The sequence below is a fragment of the Vollenhovia emeryi genome, unplaced genomic scaffold, assembly GCF_000949405.1.
Source record: "Vollenhovia emeryi isolate VEMERY1.0 unplaced genomic scaffold, V.emery_V1.0 DF939124.1, whole genome shotgun sequence".
Taxonomy (NCBI): domain Eukaryota; kingdom Metazoa; phylum Arthropoda; class Insecta; order Hymenoptera; family Formicidae; genus Vollenhovia; species Vollenhovia emeryi.
The window spans coordinates 1,276,743-1,303,044 of record NW_011967242.1 but is presented as its reverse complement, the minus strand read 5'-3'; the positions used below and the strand labels follow the sequence as shown (position 1 = coordinate 1,303,044).

The following is a 26,302-nucleotide window of genomic DNA, read 5'->3' as shown; positions in this document are numbered from 1 at the left end:
TCTCTCTCTCTCTCTCTCTCTCTCTCTCTCTCTCTCTCTCTCTCTCTCTCTCTCTCTCTCTCTCTCTCACTCGCTTCCTTCTCCCTTCCTCCCGCTCTCCTTCCTTCGTTTCTTCTCACACTGAAAAACTACTTAAAAGTCACAAAGAACTTTTGGAACATTAATCAATATTGTGACATTGCTGGCTCGTTAATTTCCTCGTGAAATTGATTGTTTCCCTGAACAACGATAATATCACGGGTGAAATGAAACGTCAAAGCGCCATGCAGCGATACTTGTAACCGAGTCGATTTTCCGATTTTCGTCGGACCTCACAGACTTAACGATCTGTAAATCTGCATAGACATCAAACGTCGCGTTCTCCGAATGTGGGTTGGCGTCCCGCCGATTGAGAAAAGGATGAGGGAAGGGTAGGGTAGGCTCTCTGTCGCTGCACGAATAAATGGTGCCTTTTGCGGGTCGCCGCCGAAATGAGAGACGAAGAGTAAGAAGAATGGGGAGAAAGAGAGAGAGAGAGAGAGAGACAGAGAGAAGGGAAGTGTACAGCGCGGGGTGTAAGACGCGCTGCGCTTCCCTCGGCCTATACCTGATGCGATCGACCCTCCAAAATCTATTCCTGGAAGAGTTCCACGGGACACACAAGAGCCGCGCGTGTGATATCCGTCCGCACGCATACGCTCTCCTCCGTAGACTCCTCTCGTTCACGCTGCGAGAGCTTTCAGTCGCCGGTGGAACGTCGATCGCTGCACTCCCTGCCGCTGCCTCGTTTACAGGCAGCCGCCACGCGCGCACAGATGCTTCTTCCTTCAAGAGTTCCCTCGAGTGACGGCACATCGACGCTTCTACGGACGAAGCGCAGACGGTTCTTATTTTCAATTATTTCCCTCGCTTGGAGGAACACCTTACCGTACCCAAAGAGGACACTGTCGCGGGGACTTTGAATCTTCTATTTTCCGCGCGTTGCTTCGATCGCGCGTTCTTTTCTTTATGTCATCCCACACGCGCATTATTAAAATCCATGGCATTTCGAGAGCAGTGTTTCGATTGCATTTATGCCGAGGTGGCTTTCGCGGTAATGTGACACGGTTTCGTGGCGGCAATGTGGTGTATAAGGTGTCATCGAAGAGCATAGGATGCGGCCTTGTGTGCGGGGGATCACGCTCGCAGACAAGGAGGGATAAGGGATTGGCATACGAAAGGAGAGCACTCGCTCGTGACAAATATCCTTTATGATGTGGTGCGTGATTCCGATTAAACTGACTCAGACGATCACGTCCGTCTGTTGTGACATACTGAAGTTGCTTCTTAAGAAGCCGGACCTTTTCCTCAAGCTAGTCGTACAGACGTACAGTATAACTGGGGAAAAAAGTGCTCGGCCAACAAATTATTTTTGTTCTTATTAACGCGTCACCAAACGGTATCTCCGGATGAATGTTCTTTATCTAATACCAGATTCTTTGACAGGCAGAAAAACATTTTCAAGTGGAAATATGTCAACGCTTGCGCAGTCTCCAAGTAATTAGCGGCTAGACTGTAATAATAAAAAAATCTCCAATCAATCGGGCTTCGAGAAGAAAAATAAATAGCAAAATTATATCTTTAGATAATTTTTGCGTCAATGGAATTTAATTTGTACAAAAATATACTTACGATATATAATTTCATGCAAATAATTAAAAAAAAAACGGAAAGGGATGATACGTTTCTACAGTTTTGTTAAAAAAACATTGTTAACGAAGTTTACTTGAGAGGATTTTTTAATCTTCCAGAGATGATGTGCACAGAATCTTCCAAACCTCTGATTTCATTTTAACAACAGACTCTTCTGTGCTAAGACTTTCCACTTAAAATTTAATTCAAACTTAATCGACACTTATCGGGAGGAGAGTCAGAGCGTGTTTTTCCACCGAAGAGCGCATCCGCTCCGAGTGTTTCGATAGAATCTGTTTTTTCGACAGAACCTTTTCTTAAAATCTTCGCCGTTTCACAGTGGCAAGCTGTGTTCAAGTGTGTCAACTTGTGTCTCCCGAACGGAAAGCAGCCTAAGTCTAGCATCAACTTTCGTCGGTAAAATTAAGGCAGTATTAACGCACTATCTCATTAACGTTGCAATATTAACAGCGAACGATTCCGATTATGCGCCGCGTAATCGTTTTGACATTTAATTGTAATACCATCATTCGATTCTCTGATTCTCTCAGACTGTCTAACGTGGTACTCTTGGATTTGGAGAAAAAAAACAAGCAATAATACAACTACACTGTTTCCCGTAAGCCCCTGTCACTAGATCAGCTGACGTTATTTTACAAAAGTGTCATTATCGTTACAAATGTACTAAAAATACCGGTGTTGTTCATAAAATATGCTAATTATCCTACTTTACACATAATTCTGCTCACAGTTAACAAACATCAATATTAGTTTCGCTGAAACGGCTTTGGGCGATATTGGGTACATACACAGTAAAAAATCGTGTGTTGAAATGTTAAAATTTTCTTGTGTTGCCAAGACTTGATTATTGTTTCAATGTAAAGTTAACATAAAACAGACATGCTATTATTTTCGTATTTTCGTATAACATTTTTACGCGTTGTATTTATGTTAACATAATAACTTGACACTTTACGTACGTCATTTAAAAAGTGAATACCATTTTGAGTTCTTTTAACACAGCCATTTCACAAAATCAACCGAAACGTGTAATATCGACTTTTTTTAAATTTTATTTCAACTGTTTTAATTTGTAACTATTTGTACAGTTTACTTGTCCTGTCTGTTTTTATTACACCAGACAACACAAGCGCGCCATTTGCTCTCTCTAAAAATTCGCATGGTTTGACAACTGCAAATAACACGACTGAAGCATGTCGTATCGCACAAGCGAGACAGCCAATCAGCATCTCGGAAAAGCGACAACAATACTTCGAGACTTTCGACTATCAACTTAACACGCCTTTTTTTTATATAGGATCACACTTGTGGTTAAAAAAAACATAAACATAAATGTGAAGTATAGCATTAATTAACATTTATTATTTGTCAAAAAGTAACACACGCGATAAATGTTATTTAAACTTGTAATTTATAGTGGACTTTTCGGGACATGTGGAAAATGTTAACAGTAACATTTTATTGTTTACCGTGTAGGCGATATTTGGTGCCACTACCCTATTTTTCCGCGCCCCATAAACGTTCGCGCGGCCATGGTAATTGCAACGAAACGCCGCGCCATGGAGGGATGATCGCGTTACAGAGGATATATTTATACGCATTTAGCGCGAGGACGGAATAATTTGCGCTGCACTTGTCAGCGCGATAGGGAGCGGCCCGGCGACGCCTGGAGACAAAATTGCCACGCTGATAATTTCGCGAAACGCTAACGCAACGCCGCTTGGTGAAACGTTTGCGAAATATTTCGGCTGGTTTCCTCTTTCGCGAACGCAGACGCGCTTCCGCTGTTCAGTTTCGGACTGTCACTCTCTCGGATGTCAACCGCAGTCCGCGCGCGCACTCGCTATGCGCGTTCAGCCGGGCACATCCGTGATTTATCAGTTTCGCGTTTCTCCCTCGCGTCCCGCTCGCGGTGTAAAAACGACGCTGAACGCGCAATGCAAGGCGCGAGAGGTGGTTCGCGTGGCTGTCTCTCGTTGATTTTCGTCGGAGGTCGTCGGTCAGTCGTAACGCTGTAAAAAATTGATGGAAATGGCGGGGAACGTACACTTTTGTGAGATTTAAGAGAATCCTAAAGTCATCTGTTTTACCGACACATTCGAATATAGTTTTTGCGCTGGTAAATCTTTTTATTAGCTGTTATGCACAAAATAATACCAGAATAAGTTGCAGACCAAATAGCAAAACGTTTTTATACTTAAAACACTCAGGTCAGAAGTCTAATGAAAAAGATATTGGTATTTGAAATTTTCAATTTCAAACTACTAACAATTAAAAAATTGAAAATTTCAAATACCAATATCTTTTTCATTAGACTTCTGACTTGAGTGTTTTAGGTATGAAAATGTTCTGCTATGCGGTCCGCATCTTATCCTGGTATTATTTGTGCATAAAAATTAATAAAAAGATTTACCAGCGCAAAAACTATATTCGAATGTGTCGGTAAAACAGATAACTTTAGGAACCTCTTAAGGAACCATCCAATCTCCGCGAGAGTGAACAGCTCCGCTTTTTACTTCTTCTCCTTCTTCTTCTTCGTGTATTAGACTTAAAGCCTGTTTATCCGGTTCATTCTGGTGCTTTGAGCATTTGGTTTCACTTTATCTTCATCTTCTAGCTAGGCTGCTGCCCCCGCCGAAGAAAACCTCCAACCTGGAGGGCTATACCCCTAAAGACCCAAACACGCGAGAAAACTTGAGCAGTGAAACTTAAGACTTAAGGGAAATGGCCAGTTACTGTCGAGAATGTAAGCAGCCATTTTAAAAAGCAACGCTGAAAAATTCGATTGATTGAAATTCTAAGTTTTACTGCCTACGATTTTTCGTGTGTTCGGGCCTTAAGACGGACTTAAGCGTTTACGGATCGTTCTCTGCCATCAGCCTTAGTTCGTCGACTCCATTTTAGATCCGCTTTAACCCCGAACGCTCCGCATCTTGATCCATCATGCAAGAGATTCATTTTTTTTTCTTTTTAATTCTCGATGACTCTCATAAGGATTAAAGCGAGTCGACAGGGATAGGCGGGAACGAGGAGGAATTCAATAATTCCAGGCGCGCGATTGGTGATATGGAAGTTGAGGAATTTCTCGCCCCGGCTCCCAGAAATACCCTGTCGGTTCGTCCCGTTTGACGTAATTTTCTGCAGGAGGAATAAAAGGGGAATACGAAATTTTGTTTACAGTCGACAATGGTCCGGCGACGAGGAGGACGAGGGGACGAGAACGGGCCACGTGACAACCGAGCACCCCTTGGCCGAGGCCACGATCCCTCTGGTCAGTCATTCCAGGCTGCAGGAGCCGCCGTCCGTCCTGAATGTCGCCAATGTGCCCACCGGCGGAAGTCAGAATGCTGCGCATCGCGCGCAGAGCCAGCAAGAGAGCGTGTTGCAGAAATTCCGTAAGAGCTTCTCGCTGAGGTTCCACAAGAAGGGCAGTAAGGAGAGCAACGAGGAATGCCCCGCGGAGGACAACGACGGCACCGGGCCGCTGGACGAGGAGGAGAGCACGGAGACGCCCTCCGTAACCACGTCCGACCAGAGCAGCCAGCACAAAGACGATTCTAGCAATGACCAGAAATTCCGGTTCGTATCGCGCCCCCGCTCCCTTTCATTCCCGGGCGCGACCTTACACCCACAGAAAAAATTTTCGGATCCAATGCTATTACACTTGAATGTATCATAAAATAGGATCGATATGGCGCCAATCATATTTATTATAGACCCTAGCGGAAAAAAAGTTCTATAAATAACTACAAAAATTGACTTGAAATAGAAATTTGTAGAAATTTTTATATCTTCGTTGAAACATTAATTTTTTTGTAAAAATATCTACGAAATAGTATACAATGTTCTTAAATCAAGAAATTATTGCAAATAGTATTTCATGAAAATGTACAATTTTGTAAAAATTAGTACAAAACTTTACTAGTTTTGAAAAATTGAGAAACAACAAAATTTTAAAGAATTACATCATCTGCTTACTTGTAGAATATTACCGAAATTAACAAAAGTGTTTCATAAACTAATCAGAAACTCTTCAGAGTCGCCAGCAAAAATTAAAAACATATAATTTGGTTGACCATATCTGGCAATTTTAATGATTTAGTATCGCTACGTTTCGACCATGGGTTTTGGTCCTTTTCAAGCGAGTGTAACTACAAAAAACTACAACCGTCAAATTAATATCACAAATGTTAACACTGTATCAATCTGTAAAATTTAAATTTCTAGTTACACTCGCTTGAAAAGGACCAAAACCCATGGTCGAAACGTAGCGATACTAAATCATTAAAATTGCCAAGTGTTTGAATTCTGGTATTTTCATGTTGATTTTTATAACACTTTTTAAATTTACGTAGAATTTCTTAGATTCTGACAGTTATATTTTAGTTTTTGTAGTATATTTTATTTTTTTGTAGAATTTTGTAGAATTATTTCTGGCAGGGGAGGAATATTTTACTGGTAGAACGTGTAGTAAAATTTCGAAAAACTCTCGTACAATTCTTCAAAATGCCATAGTTTTCCTGGTAAATTTCAAGAGAAAATTCTCTCCGTGTAGTCTGTTTAGATCCCGGCGATTGTATAAACTGTCAAAATAAGTCACACGTTTGACATAGGCCGGCAATCGAGGAAATCGCGTCGATTCCCCAACGATACTTATCTCGAGGAGAGACGCTTGACCGCGATTTAACCGAATATGTTTAGATTCGGCCCGCTCGTCTGGAGGAGCAGCAAGGAGAGGAAAAAGGGCAACAAAGCCGCCCGAAACGCCAAGTGCAACAGCGGAGACAGCGGTATACAAATCGAGGTGAGAAAGAGGGTGGTAAAACGAAAGAGAAAGGGCGAGATCTCTCGGTTCCTCCTCCTCCGAGAGAGAGAGAGAAATTCCGTTGAAAGTTGAAGAGACGGGTTCGAATGACGTCTAAGGGCGTTTGAAAGATTGGAACGGCTTCTCGGCGAAGCGGGAGAGTCTTACGCGGTTGAGGGGCGTCTTAATCTATCGAACACCTCTCGGACGTCTCGCGGACGTCTTAGACGACGCCCTCGAGGCGTCCGCGTTGCTTCACTCGGCTCGAAAACGAGCTGACACACGGAGGAAGTAAATATCGTTTCGCACGAATGACGTAGATGGTATCTGGTGGAGCGTTGACTGGGGGCAGCGGCGGCGGAGTGATGGGCGGCGGTGACAGTTCCGAGTCCCACGATACGGATGACATTCCCGACGACACCGACAGCCCTCCGGCTCTTCGCAGACGAGTTGCCGATAAATTGCGGCCCCAGTCCGAGCTCATCAACCAGATACTGATTGACAAGTTCAAGGTAAACTTTTCATTCCCTTTCCCGTCCTTGTTGCAGCTGACACCTCTCGTATCTTCGTCACCTAGGGACCCTGTAACCAGAGACTGGCCGTAAGAGTTCGTCAAATTCGAGGGTGAGAGAGAAACATGGGCTATCTCACTCTTCTACGATCGTAACGATGAGATGGCCTATGCTTCTCTCTCACTCGTGGGAATTTGACGAACTCTTATGGCCAGTCTCTGATTACAGGGTCTCTTTAAGGTACCGATACTTCAGCTCCTCGTGTTATAAAAATAGTGGACGCGAATCGCGATGGATACTCGAATCGCGTGATATTAATCAATGATACGTCTAACGCGCGATCTTTGTTCTTCGTTTCGACGTCAGAAACTGGAATGGCAGCGAATATAGCGAACGGTCCTTTATCGTACAAGGGCGTGAAAGGGCGTGAAAGTTCAAATATTTTTAACGCGGCTTCTTTCGAATTCATCTCTCGCGAGACGAGCAGACGCGAATGGACGTTTTATTTTTATGCGGATCCGCTTGGCTGCGTGTAGGCGATGACTTACATTACTCATTAATAGTAACGTGATAATCGCGGCGCTTATCGGTTCTATGGTCGTAACTGTTTCCTCGATAGCCAGAATTAGTCACTCTCGCGTACGTTTGACCACGTTCGCAGAGAGATTCGCTTACGCCGTTGCGCGATAGCCGGTTTTATATCGCGAGCGCCAGGATACCGGGAGAGGAAACGCGCCCGCCATTAGTCGATACGGAGCTGTTCGCGCGATCGTCCGCGATTAATTCCGCGATGTGTGAAGAACCCGGTCCCGCAGTTGCATGAAATCATTTCGTTGCGTGCGCGAAAAACAACTGTTGTGTGTATCATCGATCAATCACGTCGCATGGAAGTTCGTTCTTTCGATGTCGTCGAGGAATAATGTCGATAATTGACGGAGAACGAAAGGTAAAGTGTCATTAATTTCTTATTACATTTGCGGACAATGTTGTTCTTGATCTTTAAAATGTTCGCATTGCATGTATATCGTGCGTCATCTTGAAGTCAACTTCTCCTTAATGAAAATTAAGCATCGATAGTCTTTTCTTTAAATTACAAGCGATCGGGAAAAATAGATTTTTCGCAAACTATTAAAAACATCAAGAGATTAAAAATGTTTTCTATACAAAATTAAAAGTAACTGGAGATTACATGGATACTTGAAATGTGTAACTCAAGAAAGGATAATTTTATTTTCATCAAGTTATAAACGATTGGGGAAAAATGAAAGATTTTTCGCGAACTAAACTTTGAAAAATTTATTGGACAACACAATATATTCTTCGATCAATTTTACATGGAACTCACTGTAATAGAATTTAATATTTGAAGCTAAATTATAGAGATATAGTGCAAAACGTTGCAAAATTGCAACAAACGATAATCTCGACACTTCCGATAAGGAGAAATTAATTTTCAACTGGCCGAAGTGTCAAAAGCATATCAAGAATTTTTTTATGTTCTATACATACATCAAACGTAATCGCTTTTGTAACTGGAGATTACATTATAGATTCTTGAAATTTGTAACTCGAGAAAGAACAGTTTTATTAAAAATTCAAGAAGAAAAGAGAACGAAGGAGACCGATATCGCTTGGATGAAGGCAAAATAAAAGAAAAAAACATTCTTACCGTGTCTCATATATACAGTTACATTAAAGTAACGCATAGTGCATTTTCAGGAGCATATTAAATTTCTTGTTATTTCCCACGATACACTGAGCTGCGACATTAACTCGTCGCAGGGAAGAGAGGGGGACTTGCGCGGGGGAATCATGCATTTTGGGAGGAGGGGGGGGGGGGAGCGGAATTAATCAATCCGCGCGTTTAGCAATTAACGCGAATTAATTGCAGATCCTCATGAAAATCCGTATGACTGTTCCAGACGGATTTACAGACCCGTGCGTCGCGACATAATCACGTGCGTCGCACGAACAGCGACCTAGGGGGGCAGAGGTTGCTCCAATGGGACACGAGGTCCGGATACGTTCACAATTATCGCAGGATGCTGTCGACCCCGTCGCCGATCAAGACGAGACCGCCCAGGCTCAGCCCGAGGCACTCCTCCCATGATATCGTTACGCTCAGAAGGTGCGTTTAATCATGACAATCGCGCCTCGTGTTCAAGCAACCCTTGTCGCGTACGCCTCATTAAATCATCGCCATTTGCGAATCACGTCGGCTCTTCGCGAAGGCCGGAGAAACCCAGGCAACCGTTGCGTTTGGATCCTCGTGTCGATCCCCCATGAAAAAGTATATGTATATCCCAAAATACATATATCATATAATATATCAATATTTATACGTTAATATATATAAATGTATATATAAAATATGCGAAAGAATGCATATAACTAATTAAATCATTTCTTGCCGCCTATGGCATAGAAGAAATATGTATAAGAAAAGACTATACAGGTTGTCTCATTTTAAATGATCCGCGCAAATATCTCCAAAAATATGAAAGATACGGGAAAACGTTTCAAACATAAGTTGTTTGGTTCGAAGGGGGACATCAAAATCTTTCATACCTTTCAATATCTTTCATATCTTTGGAGATATTTGCATGGATCATTTAAAATGAGACACCCTTATATGCAATTGATTATATATAACACATATATTTTAAAATATATGTAATATATTACACATATTTTTAAATATATTTTTACATGTATATTTTTTCATGGGGGATACGCTGGTATCAGACGGGCCTCGCGCTTGAAAATCTTCAACGAGAGAAAATACACGTAAATACACGGAAAAAATGTATCAACAAGACCAGTGTAATTGAAATAAAACCGTTGAAACAAGTATTAATGAATGAGAAACATTAGATAGTTGTCTTAATAATCTGGACATTTAGTTCGAGGCTCAAAATTAAAATCCATAGCAAATACAATTGAGCGAATTATTTATGTTTGTGGCAGTCCGCGACGTTAACGTTTAAATCAGACAACTTTTATTTTATTCAACAGCATTTTTTCCATATAATGTATAAAAAGAGCTATAGAAAGTTGTAAATCCATCGAACAGTCAAGTGATTTTTTTTCAGTAAAGTGAAAGTAGTTTGAGTAAAAACAAATCCCATTAAAAGCTTTAATGATCTTCCTTATTATTCGCGAAGCTACTTTTAACGTATTCTATCTGAAGGGTTTTCTGAGCGGAGCTATAATTGAAAGAGGTTTTTTCTCTCCTTAATATCGTCTTACAATGTTATTATCGTAGATTTTTCATTATAATTCCTGCAAATATTTCAAATTTTTAAGTCATTTATGAGTGTCTTATATTACGTACAAAATTGCTTTATTTAATTAAGCTACACGAGATTTTACAATCACTGGATACGCTGCTATTCTCAATGTGTAAAAGGTTACAAGGTTTTCTACGAGAGGTTTTTCTTCTTGGTAATATTATCTTACAATTTTATCATTCTTTTATCAAAATTTCTTCAAGTACCTCGAACACCAAGGCCTTGAAAAATATTAACGAATGTCCCGTTCGACGGGCAAAACTGTCGACACGCTTCAACCGCGAGACGTTCGCGTTTGAGGTCCGGGCAACGTTTCCTTGGGTTTCCGGGACCGAGGCGAGCATAATCTTTCGCACTCTGCGAGTGTGAAAAGCTAGCAGTGTCGAGGAGGCGTTAAAGGAAAAGAGAAACATGCGAAACGAAAAGACGTATCGGACGCTTGTTAATTCCGCTCTTCTTAGCCGCACGGCCGTTTACCTACTGTAGCCTGACGCGCTCGCTCGCTCGCTCGCTCGCCCGCTGCTTCTTTACTTACGAATCAATGACAATTCTGACTTCCTCTCACAAAACGCGACACTTATATCGCGCGATCCCACATCTCGAATCGACAAAAAACCCCCGAAAAACAAGTGACAACCTGGGAAAACTTAAAATTCTTTGTTCTCGAACCTTTCCAGTAAATCGAGGGAGACCAGTGGTAGGTAGACGGGTATTATAACAAACCACCTTCTTTAATCTTTCCTCCAGTAAAAAGTTGATCTGCCACGCGTAACATACGTATATATACATATGTATATATACATACCTCTTGTCGTGTGTTGTACTCTCTCTATATATATACATATACATATTATACCTACCTATACTGTAATCTGTTGCTGAATGTTGTACCGATATGCTTAATTACCTGAGTACACGCTTTTGTCGATCCCTTCGCTCGATAACGCCGCACGTTAACGCGGTACAGACACGAATTACCGTCGAATTAACAAATTTCTCTCTCTTTTTCTCTCGCGCTCATCAGTAACGCGAAAGGGAGGAGTTCTCGGACAAATTTGAGGCGGTCGCTTAGCCAGCCACTGGGAATCAATCAGCTCTCGCCGCTGATGCGCGCCAAAACCGCAGGTAAGCACCGTCATCGTATTTGCCTCTGATGTCTCTTAACTTAAGATAGACCTCGGGCTCTCTGACGTAGATCACGTTCCTCTCGTCTTGTCTACCAGGCACGCGCGTCGACGCTTCCCTTATCGCGCCTGTAAAATCGCGAGGCCGCACGTCTCTCCTCCAATCGTCACTGTCGAGAAGAATTATCACGTTTGAAATATTTTACAACAAATTAATCTGGATTCTTAAAAAGTACATTCGTGGTCGGGAAGGTTGTCCGACGTTTTTTTGATAAATTTCGGAAATACAGTCTATCATGCGAGAGATTATAGCTTTTGCTCGGGTATGTGCTGTGACGCATTATTAGGGCAAAGGACATGTACGAATATCCAAGGTTGGGAAGTAACTCGTTACAGTTACAGTTACTTCTTTTTTGGTAAATCTAACTTAACTCCGTTACTTTCTCTCCCAGTTACATTTTTTCGATAACTAGTAACTAATTTAATAGTTGCTTTATACAGGGTGTCCCATTTTAACTTGGACAGTAAAACATGTCAAAAGCTAAACCCAGCAAACAAAAATGTTTCAGACAAAAGTTGTATGGTTTCTAAGAAAATAACTGCTAAGTAACGATTCGTTACTTTTTGAGTAACTGTAACTACAACGCGTTACTTTTCAGAATTGGTAACTTTGTAACTGTAACTAGATACTTTTATAAAGTAACTTTCCCAACCCTGCGAATATCAATGAAATCCCAGTGAGAAGTGACTTGTCGATCGACGTCAATGGCTTAGTTTACACCGTATTTTGTTCGCGCAACCTGGCCTACACCCTGACCTAAAATAAGCTTCCAAGTGAAACGTTTACACCATTTCCACCTACAATACTTTCAGGTCGAATATAGGTAACACAGGTAAGAATTAAGTGTGAACGCCTTCAGTTGAACGTTATCTCTTTAAGTTCGAGCAATTTTAGGCCACCTGCGTTTACACGCGATATATCACGCTGTCAACGTCGAGTCAGGGCAAGTGAAAAAGAGACCTGATCCGAGTCAGTAGGTCTACTCCGTCGTTTCTTTCGTTTTGCGTCGATCTCTTCTGCGCATCCGACATTGCTCTGGGCAGACTAAGGCCCAGTTTCACAAACATCGGTTAACTGTTAACTAGAGTTCACTCGACTCCCTATCTTTGTCCATCTTATTATTTAAGAAGAGACAGAGGATCAGTTAACCTTCGGTTAGCAGTTAACCGATGTTTGTGAAACTGGCCCTGATGAGAGAAAAGTTGTATGTGCGGTAGTGTGGCTTTGATGAGCACGTACACGCACCGGTATAAATGCTGTCCCTATCCTTGTGAGGTGCACGCACACAACTAGAGTCCTTGTAGTTGTGTGCGTGCACCTCACAAGGATAGGGACAGCATTTATGCCGGTGCGTGTACACACATACGCCGCTGGATTGCTGCCCAGAAAAATGGCGGGATACCACGTGATCGAGACCGCAAAGATCAAAGGGGCCGACAGAGGACTTTCTAGTTGTACTATAGTCGATTCGTTTATCAATTGTTTACACCGTCACGACCTATCGCGAATAGGTAAAATATAAGGTGTAGGTAAACGACCTACACGCACGGCGCAAACTAGGCCAATATGACGGTTTCGATGTCGACACGACATCGTTTCGACGAGTCATTTCTCACTGGGATGATACATACGAATATTCGGAAAATTTATTGTGAAACGTCGGGACAACCTTTCCGACCACGACCGTACATCGCGGAATTTAGCTAACACAATATAAAGAAAAAAATGAAGCAAAGAGAGAAACGAAAGAGAGCGATACAGAGAAGAAAATTCTTTTAGCGATCATTTATATGAAGCGCTCGAGAAGATAGATGTTTCCGTGCGGTAACCGGAATCGTTGGAGAGATTCATGTCGGAAACGCGTTTGCCGGGTAGATAGAGTTTACACGCCAGTAGAAAACCCTCGATGATATCTAGTGCACCGTATACCACAGAGACCGCCAGTTTCTCTCTAGACATCACCTTGAAGAGTATATTCAGCATGCATTCCTCGTAAAGATATTGTTGAGACCGTTCACACCGTGTTGCCGTCGAATGCACCCTCTTGAGAGAGAGAGAGAGAAAGAAAGAAAAAAAGAGAAAGGAAGGATAATTGCGCGAGAGTAAGGAATGGGACATCCCTGTGTAATAATCGTGCTCCGTTTCATCCCGCCCTCCCCCTGTAAAAACGTTGCTTCGTGTGGAAACGCTTCCGTTCTTTTTCGTTTTGCGATAAGGAACCCGGTTTGCCGGAGAGAACCTCGTAAAAGCGCTTCCTCGCACTTCTCGCCCCTCCCAGCCGCGGGGGAGACGCGATCTCCCGAGGGTGCGATCAATTCGCACGTATGCGGTTAACTGAATACTTAGGAGGGAGATACTCCGGCGGGCTTGGTTACCTTCTCTCGAGGAATCTCATGAAAACTACTGTTTCATTCTTTTTCCGCCCACGCCGAGAGCTGCACGGTGGACGGTTTTCGGCCCGGGGGGCTGACGTACTTGTTGTCCCAATAACTTCCAGAGGGATTCCTCCGGCGAGCGTAAACGGCGCGCAATGTCGCTTACGTTGTGGGACGTTCTCTAGGATTGTTCGCCGATTGTTTTGCCCGGACGAAACAGTTTTACTGCTAGTGAATTAAGCGGCGAGATACCTCTTCGAAAAAAGCGACTTGATTTGCATTTCTTTCTTTTCTTACGCTTTTAATGGCCTCTCTCTCTGCAGAGTTTGCGGAGAAGGAATTTGAGAACGTACCTATTGAGAAGATAACAATGTTACAGAACTCCGATTAGTTTCCATTTAACTTTTCACCTGCGTTCTCTTTAAGATTCGAGTCAAAGTTTAACGGCCGATTCGCCCGAGGGTATGTGTTCATGCCCGTTTTCTTTTATATTTCTACTACAATAAAGTTCTATTCCTGAAAAAAGTAGGCGCAAGATTGCCCGGTGGCAATGTGCTATCAGAGGACGAGCAGGATGGAAGAGCCGGAACATCGGAGGACGACGAGATGATGTCCGATTCCGAGTCATCGATCGCTTCTCTGACGGATAAGAAGAAGTCATTCGAGCAGACGATGGATGAGGAAATCGTCATGTTGGCTGAGGCTGTTTGGGACCATGTGGCAATGGAGCCAGAGGAGTTAGCTTTTCGCGCCGGGGATGTTATCGACGTCCTCGATACACTGGACAGGGATTGGTGGTGGGGCAGCTGCAGAGGAGAGCACGGATGGTTTCCGGCCGCTTTTGTCAGAGTAAATATCCTAGAAGTCTATGCGATTGCAAACGAATGTTGTCTCTGTCCCTGAAATTATTTCCAAAATCTAGTAATTATTTATTTACATAAAAAACAACACAAATACGAGACCATAATTATAACAAAAAAAAGTTAATCTGTATTTACGTTAATTACCGAATTTTCAGTTTTGCACAGTTAAATTAAGTTAAACGTGCTGCCCAACTCTTGACGCTAGAATTACTTGAAATGATAACATATCATAAATATTCATTTAAACAAGAAACAATATAAATGCGAGACTATAATTATAACAATAAAAAGCAAAGTTAACTTGTAATTATGTTAATTACCGAAATTTTAGTTTTCTGCGGTTGCAATAAGTTGAGCTCGGCTGAAATAAATTTGTTTGCAGTTACGCGTGAGCCAAGAGGATACGGTGGAGGATTGCCTGGCCGCAATGGCCTCGGGAGGATCCTCCGGTGCTCAACTCAGGAGGCGGACAAGCATCTCCCTGCTCTCGAACGAGCAAGTGAGGGCCAGCGTGGTGCGCGAGCTCGTCCACACCGAGCGCGACTTCGTTAAGGTCCTGCGCGACGTGGCCGAGGGTTACATCAAGGAATGCCGCAGGCGCACGGACATGTTTACCGAGGAGCAGATCGAGACGATTTTCATCAACCTCGAGGAGCTCCTAGATTTTCAGTCCGAGTTCCTCAAGGATCTCGAGGACCGCGTCAACTGGGACGCGCCATACATGAGCTGCGTCGGCGAGATCTTCCTCAATCATGTTAGTGGCATTATCGAATTCGCGTTTTCTTCTTTGTTGATAATCCTATGCATACAAATGATCAATGGATCGGTGCGTCTCTATATGTCTTGATTATCTCAACTTTTTTGGACCGTATATTAAAAGTTAGAACTCTTTCTACGCGCGCGTGTGTGTACTCTGAGATATAGTTAAAGGAGACTCAAAACGTGTTATTGATTCTTTCAGAGGGCGGGTTTTCGCATGTATTCCGAGTACTGCAACAGCCACCCAATGGCCACGGCGACGCTGCAGGAGCTCTATCAGCACAATCGTTATAGCAAATTTTTCGAAGCCTGTCGACTGATGAGGGGTCTCATAGAGATCCCCTTGGACGGATATTTATTGACGCCTATCCAACGAATATGCAAATACCCCCTTCAACTGGCGGAGCTACTGAAATATACGAAGACCGATCATCCGGATTATCACAAGATCCAAGAGGCCTTGGAAGCGATGAGGGACGTCGCGGTATTGATCAACGAGAGAAAAAGGCGGATGGAAAGTTTGGAGAAGCTGGCCGCGTGGCAAATGCGCGTAGAAGGTTGGGAGGTACGTTGCTTCCTGCAGTCGTAAATCAAACTGTTTTTACAAGTTACACTTTGAATTATCTCGGTAACACTGATTATCCTCATAGTGCGATCTAAAACAATTGTCTCGAAATACGAAATACGTTTAATATCGACGGCAATCGGTCGCAGGGTGAGGATCTCATAGAAGTTTCGTCGCAACTTATTTATCAAGGTGATGCGATGAGAGTGAAGACCGGCATGTGGACGAATAACATCACGTTATTCCTCTTTGATCATCAACTGGTCTACTGCAAGAAGGACATTCTCAAGCGCAACACATACGTCTACAAAGGTCGCATCTATCTCGACACCAGCGAGGTCATTGATGTGCCCGATGGAAAAGGTAACAAATGCTAATGGCATCTCTCGATAAGCTTAAGTTGCCAGGATCTTACGATAAAAGAGCAATAACTCGTTCATTTCGTATTTTTACATAATTTTGTCATTATATAAAATTCCACTTCGCGTATTACTGTCGTCATGGTAAGTGACGTTATTAAATAATCAAGATAGAATCGATAGGGACACAAAATACCGACTTGAAATGAAAATACATCAAGCTAACGATCAATTTTGTCCGCAGACCTTCAATCGGGGGTGACAGTGAGGCATTGCCTGAAGGTGTACAGCTGCGTCCGGGACAAATGGCTGCTGTTCTGTTGCCGCACAGCGGAGGAGAAACGACGATGGCTAGCGGCGATGGCCGAGGAACGAAGACAGGTGGCTCAAGACAGAAACGACGGGTTGGAGTTTCCAGCGGCAGCTAGGCAGCTCGCCAGGCTCGCCGCCAACAGGCAGCAGATCAGACCACCGATCAAACCTCGCAGTAAGTATTTGCGATATCGGTACTCATTTAATAAAATTAGCATTTACTCGAAAATCGCTGCTACTTTGTTTTTCTTTCATCTTCTCTCGGAAATATTTTTCACTATAAATTACCATATGTTTGATTTTATATCAATTTATGGTCGACCGGTTTAACTTGATTTATCCGATATATCAGTCTATTTTTATCTTGTATTAATTTATTGATGTTGCAGACAAAACCTACAAGAGGGAATCTGCTTACGAGATGCCCACGACAATGATCGGCCAAGGCACCACGAATTCGCTGGGACGTAAGGTGGGGACCTGGTTCATGTTTGGTAGCAGCAAGAAAAGCGCGCGGCTTCAACCGTCCTGAGACAGGCCTACCTTCGTACCGTATATTGACCTGTAAAGCTGCGGCTAACGACGCTGCATCGTCCTGTCGATATCCTGGCGCGAGACACCAGGATATCGATTGCTTCGAAACCTGGAAATCTTTGCGAGCAGACGTGTGAAGATATATTTGTTAACCGATATTCCAATCGTGGTAAAATGGCACTGTTCATCTTGCAACCGGTTGAAACGTGGAAATTATCTTCTGTGCATCGACAAACGAGCCACTGCGATCGCTAGGATTTCGTAGGCACCGAGGATGAACAGCGCCTCGTCATGTGTACGGCACGAAGGTGTTTAGATAATTCATAAGTGAATTTTGTCCGACGACGTATACCTCTTCTTCTAAGGCAGGGAAAGTAATCGCAATCGATTTCATCATCCCATCTCGATCATCGTCCATGAAGAGCGATCCGCAAAATAGAGGAAACTTCCAATGATCTTTCATTCACTGCCTCTCTCACGAAAACAGACGCTTCTCTCTATCAATCAGATGTCATCGTCCAGTTTAGATACTTGTAGACAAAAGTCGCTCATTATGCCTAACTAGAATTTTGAGTCTTCGAATCAGTGCTCGCCTAACTCTTAGAACTTAAAGCAATGTTCGATCATCTTCGACGTGACGTTACGACGGCGCCCAGTCTGAAGAGCACCGTCCGTAGAGAAAACGTCTCGGAGAAGAAAAATATTTGTTACGAGCTGAGAGAGGTGTATAATCGATCTTGTAGATATTTGGCGTTAAAAATTACCGTTAATAATAGCGAACACGGGAGTACATTAGGGAAGTAGAGACATAGAGAAGTAGATAGTAAATGTATAAAGTCAATAGTGGGCTTCTGAAGTACTAAAGAGAAAGTACTAGTCATTCTTCATCGCGAATTCTTGATGAATGCCGATGAAACATCATATATATATATATGATGTATTGTTACACGCGCAATCGCTTTTTTGGGTCGAGAAGCTGGCATGGTACGTCGCACGGCTGTATTTTTTATGATAATCGAAAGACTGACCGACCGAGATGCTTCCTCGGGAGGGAACCTTGAGGTTGTAATTTTGAGAGAGAAATGCGACGGGATCGATTAGGAAGTATCTGAATTGAATTCGTTAAACAAACTTCGCCTTTCGTCTAGATTACTTGATCGTTGTTTCGACAACTTACTTTTGCCGACCAATTTTGTGTGCGTTACAACGAGAACTAATAGCAACAATATACAGTTCCACGCGAGCGTTAACAGAAGTTCGATCACCAAATCTATGTTGATTGGTTTCGCGAGGAAATTCCAATCGGTCGATTCCGCACACCACTTTACTCTCAACGAAACATGTAGACGTATTTCGTAGAGAAAATCTCCGGCGAGCTATGCAAGGTAACTCTAACTGCCTAACTAATGTTCGTTATTTCGCATCGTAATCGTAATATTTGTAGTAGTTTGTACCGAGTTGCGAACGACGGGAGGACAAGAGGACGAGAGGATGAAACGCGGGGGCGAAGGAGAGGAAATTTTATGTTTACGCGAAACAACGCAGTATTACCCATACGAAGAAAAGTGATTAAACAGGATATGTAAATACTCGCATATCACGCCTCCTTATCCGACTGCGATACGAAGCGCCCAAGCTTTCAAAAAGGGGGGAAAAAGACGAAAAAGAAGGAAGGAAGAAAGAGGAAAGGGGAGAAGATCGCGAGAATCTCTCTCAAGTTTTTCTACTCTTGTACAGACAGATGTATGAAGACTTAGCAACGAGAAAATAATATTTGTCAGCCAGCAGAAGAACCTCTGTGTTATTAATAATATGTGCATATTATCTATGCGGTCCCTTAACAAAATGTTCGATCTTGCAGTTTTAACGACTTAATCACGGATTCTGAAAGTTTTCAACACTGCCAATAAGTTTAAAGAAATACGTCTTTGTGTTCGTTAGAATTGTTTGTTCGGTCTTTTATAGAAAAAGAGACCGGTGTAATTTCAATTTTTTTCTCTCTCTCTCTCTCTCTCTACACACATATACGAGGGACAAACGCGACTATTCTTTTTGATATTTATGGTCTAAAGGGGTGTAGCACAAGCATGAGCGGGGCGACATTTGCGTTTTGTATAACATAGAAAGGTATATTTTTACTTATTTCCCAACAGCGTAATTTACTATACGACGAGGACAATATAATGATAAAAGAATGGATCAAGATTCCTACTGTACAGAGAGATCATTAGCCTGTTGATGTTTAGACTTAGGAGAGGCGCAATTTGTTGCTGGACCCAACTCATTTCAGAGTTATTTTTATAGGAGAAATGACTCATTGGTTGGAATGTGATTTTTTTTACAAGTATCGCTATTATACGTGGACTGCTTTAATGGCCAATGTAAGTATAGGGACGGGGCGTAACTTGTTAAGGATAAGAAGCAGGGGGGGGATCCCGAGCAACACGAGATCTAAAGGACATTCCCTCGGAGGAACGTCTACTGGACAGTTTCACTAGATATTCTTTTGACGACATTCGTGTGGCCTACGGGACACGATATTGTGTAATGCATAAGTAAGCACAACTTTTCACGAACATTTCATGAAACTGCACTTGCACTCTCACGACGGAGAAGTAATCGAAAATCCGTGAAAATTCGTACTCATGAGCTCTCTCGCTCTCTCTTTCTCTCTCTCTCATGTATTAGCAGGTGAATTACATATCTAACGCAATCTCGACACTGATTACTTTATACCTCGGAGAATACTACCCTCCCCTCCCCCCCTTTTTTTCAGAAATCGTGTTTTCTCCCGGAAAACATACAAGCAAAATCTGCACAAAACTCTTGAGGAAATGCGCTTGGAAGCAATAAGTATTAAATTAAGCGTTATTGTTATGATAATTTAGGCTGTTACGTACGTATAACGCATTTGAAAGCGCGATTATATTTTCCCTGAGGATTTGATATCGATAATCGAGTGTATGCGTACACTCCGACGACGGAGTAAGCAGAGCTACCTTTTCTTTTCTTCCGTAGCGAGATCGCGCTACGCCGACGACGCAAGATGGAAAAGGACGGATAACGCATGATATCGCTGTGTTTTCTGTATATATAGACGTATTTTGTAAGTGTAAATACCGTAGAGCTACTCTCACGTTAGAGATGATAACTTCAGCCCGTTTTGTAGCGACTAAGTGAAACCTATACTGTTAAGCAATATATCTGACGTTCGTATAGTTGGTTACTGATTAAACGGTGATATCATTTTGTATATTTGTATATCTCTTTAATTTAATCATCTTGACGATGATCCGTCATTGCGAGATCGATTGTTCGTGTTATAATTATTGTTTGCGATATGTAACAATAGCACGTTACAATATGATTGTCAGTTTTTCAAATATGAACATACACATATATATACATACATATACAGGATAGTGCGCAAAGCTCGATAGAGCTCCCTTTCGCCAACAGATTCTGTAGAACATTTCAAGACGAAAATCCTCGTGTAAAAATACCGAGGCTATTGCGGCTTTTAAGGACGTACATCGCTAAATCGATTTTCTATGTATTCGGGTTTCAAATTTGGACCACAAGCCATTATTATTATATCAATAGTGTTATATATATATATATAACACTATTATATATAATATATTAGATTATATATAACATTATATGTTATTTATTTTAGTTACATATATATATTAATAGTGTTATCTATATGCCTGTTCAATTTGATAAACCGTATCCGTACCAAAGTCGAGATATTCAATATCAAAGTTACTCGTACAGGCGAAACGTGTTCTACAGAGATATTTTAATTTATCGCGATAGAAATTGTTTATGTATTTTGCTGAAACAACTAATTGTAAACTATGATGCATAATGATATTAGGAATTATATATTACAAGATAGGGATGCGTAGCCGTACCGTTTACGCGTAATTGTAATCCGAAGTTCTCCATCTGACGATATTTCGAAGCGTGTCGGTCAATACATTCGCAAAGGCAACATTGTCAGATGTTCGTTTTTCACAAAGCGTGCTGGTCGTAGACTTATACAAACAGACTGCGCGTCCCGTGAGAAGAATTGAAGACTGCATTAAAATGAGAGAAAACAATAGCCCGAGTATGTCTTTGTCTAATATGCGCCGTTGTCTCTCCATTCTTAACAAAAAGCGAGAGAGAAAGCATCGCTCACGCAATATCTCTATCCTTCAGTGTAATCTTCAGCGCGCCCATAAGGACGCGCAGTTTATCTATATAAGTCTATGGTGCTAGTGTACATATATACATATAAGACGTAGAGCTACGTTAATTGTGTGTAGTGTGTATAATTTACGCTAAAAGTCGCGAAGTAGGGAGACGGTCGCGCTGTACGGAAAGAAAGTCGAACGTGGACGTAAACTCTTGGTTGCGATTACAGCCGAGGAACGTCCTTAAATGGGAAGCACTTGTAGTTGAGTAATCGGTCTTGCGGAAATTTCGCGCGCGCGGGCATGGTGCACCGTGAAGGTGCACAGTGTTCCAGTTTCTACAAATTGACAAGACTTTGAGAAGCGGCACCTTTGCGATGTCCACGCCTGGGCGCGCGAAATTAGCAGCAAACTGTATTAATGAACTACAAGTGTTTGTCGTTTAAAAACTACGATGCCCTCGACGATTTTTACATAAGAATTGTCGCCTTAGTACGTTCTACAAAGTCTGTCGGTGAAAGGACTATCGAGTTTTTCAGGACACCCTGGGACACATAAATGTGTATATATATGTATATATATATATACGCTGAATTACATATGTGTAAATAAACATTTTATAACTATTACTTTGACCACGTGTTCTTATTCCATTTTTCCACAAAGACGTATACTTATATCAACAACACGAGACACTGAATGCTAAAAGGTTTATATACCGATTATGGTCGTATCTTCCTGGTGTGAAACTTGCATTTTGAACTGCGAATGCTCGTCTCTTAATTGATTTACGACTTGTTGAAGGTTCTTGACTTCCTCCTTCAACTGTACGTTTTCGTCCAAGCACTGGGCCAGTTTTTCCGGCGCCTCTCTCAATTCCATGATGTATTCGTAAGCCCGCGCTAGTATACCCCCTTTGCTCTACGGGTAAATTAACGAGATGTTGTTACTGACAAATAACATAAGCTCGACGTCTCCACGAAACAAAGTAGAGAAACGATTGGAAAACACATATCGATTTAAGGACGTTTATCGGTAAACTGGTTCTCTATGTATGTTGTGATAGAAAATGTTTAGGCATTTTGCTAAAAAAAAAAAAACTAATCTGTGATGCATAATGATATTAGAAACGATATGTTACACGTTTAGGCGTAATCCGAAATTCTCCGTCTGACGATACTTCGAAGCACGTCAGTACATTCGCAAAGGCAACATTGTTCGATCTTCGTTTTTCACAAAGCGTGCTAGTGTATGCAAATAAGGCGTGGAGCTGCGTTAACCGTGCAGTGTGTACAATTTACGCTAAGAATCGCGAAGCACGGAGACGGTCGCGCCGTAAACGGAAAGAAAGCAGAACGCGGGCGAAAACCTTGGGCCACGACTACAGCCGACGAACGTCCTTAAGAATTTCGAAAAACCGACGTACTTGCGGCTCCAAATTCGGTTTCCCGTCCCCCTCCTTATTCACGCTCTGCTCGCATTCCGCGAGGAGTTTCGCCAGCTTGGCGATCCAATTGCTGATCTTGTCCCTCCTACGCCTCTCCACCTCGTTGTGCGTGACCCTCCGCCTCTCGTCCCTCTTAAATACAACTGTTATGTTTTCTAAACGGGGAAAGAATACAGCAATGGCGTAAAGTGCACCGGTGACGTCGCGCGGCCTACCTTCTTCACGGTGGTGACAATGTTCTGCGCGCCTTCTATCTGCAGCTTGGCGACGCTAGGCACAACTCTGGCGGACTCCGTCGCCACGACGTCGTTGCCGTTACTGAGCACGTACAATTGCCCGTTGAGCGGCGAGGTCAGCACTTGAACGGTGTTGTTCACGGGGGTGGCTATCGAAAGCTCATTGTCCTCCCTGTCGTTGTTGCTCACCTGCATGACTTTGTACGCCACCGTATTGTCGTCCCTGTTCACCGCGTACAGGTGGTACTGTATGTTGTCATCGTCGGCCTCCACCTCGGCCTCGCAGTCCACCTCTTCCAGGACCACGCCGACGGCCTCGTCGCCCGCTACGTTCTCGTCCGTGCTGCAAACCGAACGTCTCGTTAGCGACACGAGCAGCGGCACTCGCAACGTTGAACGACAGACGCGAAGGACTGCGCCTCTGTAAATAGAAGGGAAAAAAAAAACTCTTACCTCTCGTCAATAGCGTCGAACTGACTGGCCTCCATTTCGATATGCGGGAGGAGCGAGTGCTCTCGCGACCATCAATTTGGCGTGCGAGCGACGGCGCGGTCGAAGCATCAACGGTGATTACACCGTCGTGGTGACATTAGCAAGCCGGTATCCTCGCATTCCTCGCGTTGGTTTACAAGCTCCGCTTGAAAAACTCGCCGTGCACCAACGCCCTCTCGGCCGCGCCAGCGTGTTGAACGAGGGGCCGGCGGGCCGTGACATTTTGAGACCCCTGGGCGCACGTACGCGCATACACACCTGAGAACTGCGTATTCGAAATGAAATCAGTGACCGCCAATTACGTTTCCTGCCCAGCCGATAATTCGCTTGACCGCGGACGTTGTTTGAAATATTGTAATATAAGCGCACGAGCGTACTTCATTTTGCGTTCAATATATACGTAGAGAGGAAGGTCCCGTATTATGAGGCTTATAATATGAGATAGCGGGTTTTCAGCATCCAAATTCAATCATAAATCTTTCTTCGCAATGATTACGTGATCTAACAATGAATTTTCTATCAAACAAATTTCACTCCTAAGGCAAATGACGCCTATTAATTTAGCAATTAAGAGCCTATCTCATAATACGGGACTTCCCTCTACATGTGTGTGTAATATATTGATAAATATATATTGTATATATTTTAATACTATAATTATGTAACTATGTAATCATATAAGTAATACCCTGCCGGAAATAATTCTACAAAATTCTACAAAAGAAATAAAATATACTACCAGAATCTAAGAAATTCTACGTAAATTTAAAGTGTTATAAAAATCAACATGAAAATACTAGAATTGGATTACTTTCGTTATTTTTTTAAATATTCTACAAGTAAGCAGATATTTTAATTCTTTAAGATTTTGTTGTTTCTCAAATTTTTAAAACTAGTAACGTTTTGTACCTAATTTTTACAAAATTGTACATTTTCATGAAATACTACTTGCAATAATTTCTTGATTTAAAAACATTGTAATTTGTGATACTATTTCGTAGATTTTTACAAAAAACATTAATATTTCAATGAAGATATAAAAATTTCTACAAATTTCTATTTCAAGTCAATTTTTGTAGTTATTTATAGAAAATGTATTGCAAGTAGTATTTCATGAAAATGTATAATTTTGTAAAAATTAGTACAAAACTTTACTAGTTTTAAAAATTTGAGAAACAACAAAATCTTAAAGAATTAAAACATCTGCTTGCTTGTAGAATATCACAAAAACTAACAAGTGTTCCAATTTTAGCACTTTCATGTTCATTTTTATAACACAACTTTGTAAATTTACGTAGAATTTCTTAGATTCTGGCAGTTATATTTTTTTGTAGAATTTTGTAAAATTATTTCCAGCAGGGAAGTGACGTCAGCTTGCTAGCTGGGGCTCCATTCTGTACTCGGCTGCGATATCGCTAGTTGTCGAGTACAGAATAGAGCTGGGAAGGAATGGAGAGCGGTGGAGAAAGAAACGTAAGACGATTCGACAATATTATTTCAATATATTGAATTTTATTACAAAATTCTTTTATTTAGGCTACAACATGTAATATAATTGCGTTTGGTCTAGACCCTTATCAAAAGAAAAAGCTAAACTGCACCATGTTTACTATTGTCTTAACGAGCCACTTCGCTAATTCACGCCTCGAGGAAAGACCAATGAGGGTAAAGAGACTTAAACCGCGCGTCAAAGGTCCCAAAACTTCCATAGAAATTTTGAAATAAATCGTTATCTCATATCGCTCAGTTGTTCGACAGCTAGCAACTGTCGCAAAACGATATATAATTATATACAAATACCACTTATATAAATATTAGAGAATATCTCGCTAAATACATGCAATGCTGCGCACAAAAAAAGAAAAGTGGATTTAGAAAATGTATACTCTGAATTGAATGCACACGTTTCAATACACATCCATATTTATTAAGATATTCTCTATCAGCGATCTTGATCGATACCCTCATCGCAGAATATCGCTTGAAAACTACAAGGAACGATCTAGCGAACCAACGATCTCGATGCATTGCTTAGAAAATTTAAGACATTTAATACATTATTATTCCACTTTCTCAGCTCTCACAAAGATTATATAATTTTATCAAGTCAAAAATAGAGAGCGTCAACACCGCTATATCATTCGAATGATCATCGTCGCTCCTAATAATCGAGCCACATAACATAGGAGCTCGCTGCCGAGAGAAAGATCTCGCCGAATCGTACAGAATAAAATTTCCGATGCGAGTCAAATACATTTTTATGACCCCTTACAGATCGCTGTCAATATATAAGATCGCAGGTCGAGCGCCCCTGCCGATTGCACGTTAAAGAAAAGAAAGAAAGCAATCGCTCTCGCAACAGAGCTGGTTCCTCGAGGCGCGGCCTAAGAACCGGCGGCCCCAAAGACATGCTGTGCCTAAAGAAGAAGACGATAGTGATTGTACATCGAACTGCGCACAATCGATATACATCGTAATAGGTGTAAAAATAATAAAATTAGTGGTAGTAAACCCCTCTATTACATTATACGGCATGTAGAGTCTGTGTACATGTCCTGTGGGTGTTTCAATACGTGTGTATATGTGTGTGACCGATTCGTCTCGGCCGCAAAACGTTGAACGTAGTAAAGGAAACTCTCCCAAGCAAGCTAATCCTAAGATAATGTAATATCCTTTTCTTGTTTATCCATATAGCTTCTATTTATATTAGGTAT

The 26,302-nt window shown here is 42.0% G+C and overlaps 2 protein-coding genes across 3 annotated transcripts in view; one reads left to right on the top strand and one right to left on the bottom strand.

Moving 5' to 3' along the window:
• LOC105569370 overlaps positions 1 to 21,340 on the top strand; it is a 142,382-nt gene extending 121,042 nt beyond the window's left edge. Inside the window, exons 13-23 of the mRNA XM_012025790.1 lie at positions 4,852 to 5,250; positions 6,373 to 6,475; positions 6,796 to 6,987; positions 8,910 to 9,115; positions 11,302 to 11,402; positions 14,364 to 14,686; positions 15,083 to 15,454; positions 15,662 to 16,024; positions 16,174 to 16,387; positions 16,628 to 16,870; positions 17,085 to 21,340. Of these exons, the coding sequence (XP_011881180.1) occupies positions 4,852 to 5,250; positions 6,373 to 6,475; positions 6,796 to 6,987; positions 8,910 to 9,115; positions 11,302 to 11,402; positions 14,364 to 14,686; positions 15,083 to 15,454; positions 15,662 to 16,024; positions 16,174 to 16,387; positions 16,628 to 16,870; positions 17,085 to 17,227 (2,659 nt within the window). The 3' untranslated portion in view covers positions 17,228 to 21,340. The remainder of the gene's footprint in view (positions 1 to 4,851; positions 5,251 to 6,372; positions 6,476 to 6,795; positions 6,988 to 8,909; positions 9,116 to 11,301; positions 11,403 to 14,363; positions 14,687 to 15,082; positions 15,455 to 15,661; positions 16,025 to 16,173; positions 16,388 to 16,627; positions 16,871 to 17,084) is intronic.
• LOC105569372 (upstream stimulatory factor 2-like) lies at positions 11,435 to 23,794 on the bottom strand. Of its 2 annotated transcripts, none has more exons than XM_012025791.1 (5): positions 23,550 to 23,794; positions 23,076 to 23,439; positions 22,840 to 22,992; positions 22,133 to 22,334; positions 11,435 to 11,571 (listed from the first exon to the last, which is right to left on the bottom strand). In XM_012025791.1, the coding sequence occupies exons 1-5, from the start codon at positions 23,582 to 23,584 to the stop codon at positions 11,522 to 11,524; spliced, it is 804 nt and encodes a 267-aa protein (XP_011881181.1). In that variant the 5' UTR covers positions 23,585 to 23,794; the 3' UTR covers positions 11,435 to 11,521. The 2 variants fall into 2 exon arrangements, with proteins under 2 accessions (XP_011881181.1, XP_011881182.1); XM_012025792.1 differs by lacking the exon at positions 11,435 to 11,571 and adding an exon at positions 14,681 to 14,736.
• Positions 23,795 to 26,302: the final 2,508 nt, after the last annotated feature.

What these genes read in the sequence shown, in the direction of transcription:
- LOC105569372 (XM_012025791.1), bottom strand. Translation starts at nt 23,584, where the DNA reads ATGGAGGCCAGTCAGTTCGACGCTATTGACGAGAG. An exon ending in TTCGACGCTATTGACGAGAG is followed by an intron (nt 23,440 to 23,549) that starts GTAAGAGTTTTT and finishes TTCGGTTTGCAG; the next exon opens with CACGGACGAGAACGTAGCGG. An exon ending in AACCGAATTTGGAGCCGCAA is followed by an intron (nt 22,335 to 22,839) that starts GTACGTCGGTTT and finishes ATTTACCCGTAG; the next exon opens with AGCAAAGGGGGTATACTAGC.